The sequence below is a fragment of the Corapipo altera genome, unplaced genomic scaffold (genome assembly GCF_003945725.1).
Source record: "Corapipo altera isolate COAL_440 unplaced genomic scaffold, ASM394572v1 62, whole genome shotgun sequence".
Classification (NCBI taxonomy): Eukaryota; Metazoa; Chordata; class Aves; order Passeriformes; family Pipridae; genus Corapipo; species Corapipo altera.
Genome location: NW_020884894.1, coordinates 9,719,688 through 9,725,687, shown reverse-complemented (window position 1 = coordinate 9,725,687; position 6,000 = coordinate 9,719,688). Strand labels below are relative to the sequence as shown.

Here is a 6,000-nt window from a genome sequence, read left to right as displayed (position 1 = left end):
CCCCCCGCGGCGGCTCGGCCCCGGCGGGCCATGAGGGCGGCGTAGCTCGGACACCGCCGCGCTCGGCGCGGCCCAGCCCGGCCCGGCCCGTCCGGGGGCAGCCGCGAACCGGCGGCGGCGCGGAATGGCAGGAGGCGGCGGCGCCCCCTGGCGGGCGGGGGGGCGCCTCCCGCCGCTCGTGGTGCTGCTGGTGCTGCTGGTGGGGGCGGCGGGCGAGGAGATCAACGCCGAGGTGAGCGGGGGGCTCGGGGGGACCCCCCAGCGCTGCCCGGCGCTCCTGCACCTGCGGCGGGTGGGGCAGCGCCGGCGGGCGCAGGTGCAGGCGGGGCGGGGAAGGGCGCGGGTCCGGGTTGCCCCAGCGGGCACAAGGCTTGGGGGGGGGGGGGGGGGAGGCGCTTTGTGCCCAGCGGAGGGGGGGGGGGGAAAGGGCTTTTGATAAAGTCTCTGCTCTCCGCCACCCTGTCCGGGGGAAGGTGGGTTGCGGGGGTAAAAGGGGTTAATGGATTGAACGTTTGGTTTTTTTCTTTTTGAAAGTTAAAGCGTTAAACCGGTTTCGGAAAGAAAAAAAAAAAAAAAGGGGGGGTGGTGGATTGGAATAGGATTGGAATAGGAGGAGGATAGGAGAAGGATTGGAGAACCTGGAAAAGAAGGCTTGGAAAAGGAAAAAGACTTGGAAAAGGAAAAAGGCTTGGAAAAGGAAAAAGACTCGGAAAAGGAATAATTGGAAGGAATTTAGAAAAAAAAAAGTTTCAAAAATTAAAAGGAAACCCCCTCCAAAATTTAGAAAATGAAAATAAAAGAAGGGAAAAGGAAAAAAAGAAGTTACAAAAGACTAATAATAAAGATAAAAATAAAATGCAATTAGGGCAGACAAGAGGAGGCGGAGGCTGGGGCAGGAAGGAAGAGCCCCGGCGCGCCCCAGCCCCTGCACCCCCCTGCCCCCCGCCCAGGGGCTGCCGCCCCGCAGGACAGAAGCCCCTTTGTGGGTTCAGGCTGGGGTGGGGGTCCCGGGCTGGGGGGGGGGGCCCTGACCTCACATCCGTCTGCAGCTCCCGGGGGACACGGGGGACGAGCAGCCTGCAGGACGACTGGCTCCCTGCCAGCTGCTTTCTCCCTGGGGTCAAGGCATCCGGCAGCAGCCCCCCGGGAGCACCGGCTCCCCTCACTGTGCAGGGCAGGGCGGGGGTGCCTGCCCTGCTGCCCACCGCTGCCTGCCCGGGGCTGGCATTTGCCCCTGCCAGCTGGCACAGACCCCTGTGAGGGGGCACAGGGCTGGGGTGGAATCAGGCACGGGGAGGAGGTGGAATCGGGCAGGGGGATGGATCCTTCCGTGCTGGGGCCTCGTGGAGCTCCAGGTGCCCCGTGGGGCTGTTCCATGCCGCGGGCTCACGCTCGGCTCTCCCGGCACAGGCATGGCTGCGGCTCTATGGGTACCTGCCGCAGCCCAGCCGGCGGATGTCCACCATGCGCTCGGCTCAGACCTTCTCCTCGGCCCTCGCCGAGATGCAGAAGTTTTACGGCATTACCGTCACCGGCGTCCTCGACGAGGAGACCATAGCGTGAGTTTGTCCATGTCCTCTTGCTCTCGCACACAGCAGCTCTGCTCCCGGGCTCTTTGGCTTTTCTTGCCAGCCCTGGAGCTCTGCCTGCACCTGGAAATGTGGGTGCTGTCTCCCCTGGGATCTGCATCTCTCCTATTGGGGGCTGCACCCCTGCAGCCAGGGCACCTTCCTCGCTGTCTGTGGTTGCTGTAACCCCTCAGGGACCTTGGCTGCGATGGGCTGAGCCCTGGCTGGGTGTCCTCCCTGCAGGTGGATGAAACGTCCCCGCTGTGGGGTCCCAGACCAGTTTGGGGCACGGACAAAGTCCAACATGCGGCGGAAGCGGTACGCGCTGACGGGGCGGCGCTGGAGTCAGAGCCACCTCACCTTCAGGTACCCAACCTTGCCAGGGCTTCCCACTCCCCAGCCCATGGAGAGCCAGGGACCCCCCTGAGGAGTGAGCGCTGCCCTGGGCCATCCCTAATGAGCTCTGTATCCCCAGCATCCAAAACTACACGGAGAAGCTGGGTCGATACAACTCGTACGAGGCTGTCCGACGAGCTTTCCGGGTGTGGGAACAAGCCACGCCGCTGGTTTTCCGGGAGGTGGCCTACGAGGACATCCGGCAGAAGCGGAAAAAGGAGGCTGACATCATGGTGCTCTTTGCCTCTGGCTTCCATGGAGACAGCTCCCCCTTTGATGGCCTCGGGGGATTTTTGGCTCACGCCTATTTCCCCGGCCCTGGCATGGGGGGGGACACGCATTTCGACTTGGATGAGCCTTGGACACTGGAGAACGCAGATGTGTCTGGTGAGCTGAGGGTCAAGGAGGTGGTGAAGGTGACCAGAGGAGCCTGGTGGCCTCTTGGGCTTGAGGGAAGGGGACTGCTCTAGTGTGGGCAGGAGTGGCAGGGAGAGCGGCTCCACCATGGGTGATGCAGGCAGCTCCCTCTGGAGCACCCTTGTTGCAGGGTGCTGGGTCCAAGGACCCACCTCATGCATCGTGTCCCTGCTGATGGTGCCTCTCCATGCAGGGAACAACCTTTTCCTGGTGGCTGTGCATGAGCTGGGGCACTCATTGGGTTTGGAGCACTCCAGCAACCCCAGCGCTATCATGGCCCCCTTCTACCAGTGGATGGACACAGAGAACTTCCAGCTGCCCGAGGATGACCTCAAGGGCATCCAGCAGCTCTACGGTGAGGAGATGGGTGGGGGATCAGCCCAGAGGTGGGATCCTGGGCATGTGTGTGGGGAAACTGAGGTACTGCTGGTCTGCATCACCACATCCCTTCTCTTGCCTGCCCGATCCAGGTACCGCGGATGGGCACCCTCAGCCCACCAAGCCTTTGCCCACCGTGACACCCCGGAGACCTGGCAGGCCAGACCAGAGACCCCCTAAACCTCCCCCTCCTGGGAAACCAGAGCGACCCCCCAAACCTGGCAGCCCGGACCGACCTGACCAGTATGGCCCCGACATTTGCGATGGGGACTTCGACACGGTGGCGGTGCTACGTGGGGAGATGTTTGTGTTCAAGGTGCCTGCCAGGACCCCCTCCTGCCCTTTCCCCAGGGAACTGGTTGGTCTGAGGGTGGGAGGACCCCCCAGTAAGGAGCCTGGCACTGGGACCATGTCTCTGTGTCCTCCCCATCCTCTGCCAACACCCTGTTTCTCACCAGGGCCGGTGGTTCTGGAGGGTCCGGCACAACCGGGTGCTGGACAACTACCCCATGCCCATCGGACACTTCTGGCGGGGCCTGCCTGGGGACATCGATGCCGCCTACGAGAGGCATGATGGGAAGTTTGTCTTCTTTAAAGGTGAGGAGGGAAGCTGAGTGGGAGGGCTGAGGTGGAGGGGAGGCCCCAGTGCCCTCCTCCCTCAAAGCTTCTGAGTGTGCAGATTGACTTCATCCCAGTCCTGATTACCTCCCCAGCCAGAGCTGCTGCCTGATCTCAAGGGTCCAGGGCGGCTGCAGATGTTTATCCCTGTCCCTGTCCACGTGTGCAGTTGCCACAGCTGCTGGGCAGTACCATCTCATCCCCCTTCTCCATCTCCTCCCCTTCCAGGTGACCGCTACTGGATCTTCCGAGAAGCCAACCTGGAGCCCGGGTACCCACAGCCCCTGGTCACCTATGGGCAGGGCATCCCCTACGACAGCATCGACACGGCCGTCTGGTGGGAACCCACAGGACACACCTTCTTCTTCCGTGGGGACAGGTGAGTGTGGATCCCTGCCCTGCTCCCTCCTGGTCCCTGGCAGGGGAGGGAATGTTGGGCAGCAGGGACCCCCCTGCTCCTCACCTGCTCCCCTCCTCCCTCCCCCAGATACTGGCGCTTTAACGAGGACACACGCTCGGTGGACCCCGGGTACCCGAAGCCAATCTCTGTCTGGGTGGGGATCCCTCCCTCGCCCAAGGGGGCTTTCCTCAGCCCAGATGCCTGTAAGTAGAGGATGAGAAGAGAGGTGGGTGGCAGGGGGGGCCGGGGTATGGGCTCACCCCTCTGATGGCCTGGCCACGGGGGATGGAGTTCGGGAGGGTGTCCGAAGGTCAGTGGTGAAGCCCTTTCTGAAGGGTTTCACCAGTCCTGGAGCAAACCCTGCTCTCTTGGGCATCTGCAGGGGTGCCCTGTGCCTGCCTACTTACCCCTCGACTCCATCTCTCCCCCAGCCTCCACCTACTTCTACAGAGGCACAAAGTACTGGAAATTCGACAATGAGCGGCTCAAGACCGAGCCAGGTTATCCCAAATCCATCCTACGGGACTTCATGGGCTGTCACACGGAGCTGGTCCCAGATCCAAATCCCCGCTGGCCCGATGTGGACCGACCCCCCTTCAACCCCGATGGGGACGGGCGGACTGAAGGTGAGGAGGAGGAGGACGAGGAGGAGGAAGATGAGGATTACGAGGAGGAAGATGGCCAGCCGGGCAGGGATGTGGACGTGGTGGTGCAGATCGACGAGTACACGCGCACCATGAGCGTGGTCATGGTGCTGGTGCTGCTGGTGCTGCTGCTCTGCATCCTCGGCCTCATCTACGTCATCGTGCAGATGCAGAGGAAGGGCGCGCCCCGAATGCTCTTGTACTGCAAGCGCTCCTTGCAGGAGTGGGTCTGACCCTGGCTCCCTCCCCAAACCGCCTCTGCCACCATGGTGCTAAGATGGACCTGACACCCCCCTCCCCTTGTCCCCCACCACGGCCTCGGCTCCTCTACCCCATTGTTGCTTGATGGCTCCAGCCTCAGAAAAGGGGGGATGCCCAACCCCCCCCAGCCCCTCCAGAGCAGCCGGGCTGGGACCGGGGATAGTCATGGGGGGGCTGGAGGGCATCCAGGTCCTGCCTGCTCCCCAGTGCCTGCACCTCCCCCCAGCCGTGACCCTCAGGCTGCCACCCATCACGTGCCTGCCTCTCCTCGGGGTCCCTGCAAGGTCCCTTCCTTCCGTGTGAGCCTGCTGGGGCTGGGGTCGTGAGCGGGCTGGGGCTGCTCACAAGTGCTGCAAGCTGGCAGGTCTCAGCCGCTGGCACCTGCAGTGGTGGGGAAGGGGGGGGCTGAGCTCATGGCTGTGTTTCCTGTTGAACTGCGGGGATACAGGGATGTGGTGCCTAAAGACAGTGTGAGCTGGGATACACTACCTTTGCAACCCCTCTGGGGCTCAGCTTAGCCCGGGCCCTGCTGCTGCCATGGGGCAAAGCCCTGGGGCACAGGGCAGTGGGCACGGCCGCCTTGTATGTCTATTAAACAGGTCGGGTGTGTGGAGAGCTGTGGTGCCGTCCTTCCTGCCGTGAGGGGTGTTGGGGGGGCATCCTGTGCAAGATCTTGCAGATTTTGTGGTAATGGGGGGGCTTCTCTGGGGGCCACCCTGCCTGGCACCCCCAGGGAACTGAGTGCCGGGCCTGGGGATGTGAGGAAGGGGCCAGCGTGGCCAGTGATGTCCCTGCAGCAGCCCCTGCCCTGGGGCTGCCATTCTGGGGGGGGGTCAGCTAAAGCAGCCCCCCACCCCCACCAGTGGACAGAGCGGCCTTTCAGCAGCTCCCACCACAGTGACAACGGCCTTGCTGGGAACACAGGGCGCCTTGTTCTCCCCCAGCCAGCACCGTGCTTCGGCCCCGGGCGGCCGCCTCCTTCCCCGGGCAGGGCCAGCAGCAGCTGGGGGACCCTCCTGGAGCCACTTTAGCGGGTCCTTCAACTCCCTGTCCCCACACGTCCCCGGCAAGTTTCCTGGGGGGAAGGGGTGGCCATATCCTGTCTCACTGCTGCTGTTGCGGCAGAGGAAAGCAGGAGGAGTCGGGACCGCTGCAGAGATGGGGAAATAATCATGGGAGTGGGAAAGATTAGACCTGAGGGGTAGGAAACTGGCTTTGTCTGGGGAAAAATATTGCTCAGCCTTTGATGGGAAGAAAAGCCAAACTGCAGAGGCCATGATGGAAATAGTAGTGTCCCTCCCTCTGCTGGTGAGGTGAT

General features: G+C 63.0%; 1 protein-coding gene across 1 annotated transcript; it reads left to right on the top strand.

Moving 5' to 3' along the window:
• The first annotated feature begins 124 nt into the window (after positions 1-124).
• MMP15 (matrix metallopeptidase 15) lies at positions 125-5,297 on the top strand. Its single transcript, XM_027646939.1, has 10 exons — positions 125-232; positions 1,411-1,559; positions 1,812-1,934; positions 2,044-2,351; positions 2,575-2,736; positions 2,852-3,075; positions 3,218-3,356; positions 3,606-3,756; positions 3,865-3,980; positions 4,209-5,297. The coding sequence occupies exons 1-10, from the start codon at positions 125-127 to the stop codon at positions 4,652-4,654; spliced, it is 1,926 nt and encodes a 641-aa protein (XP_027502740.1). The 3' UTR covers positions 4,655-5,297.
• Positions 5,298-6,000: the final 703 nt, after the last annotated feature.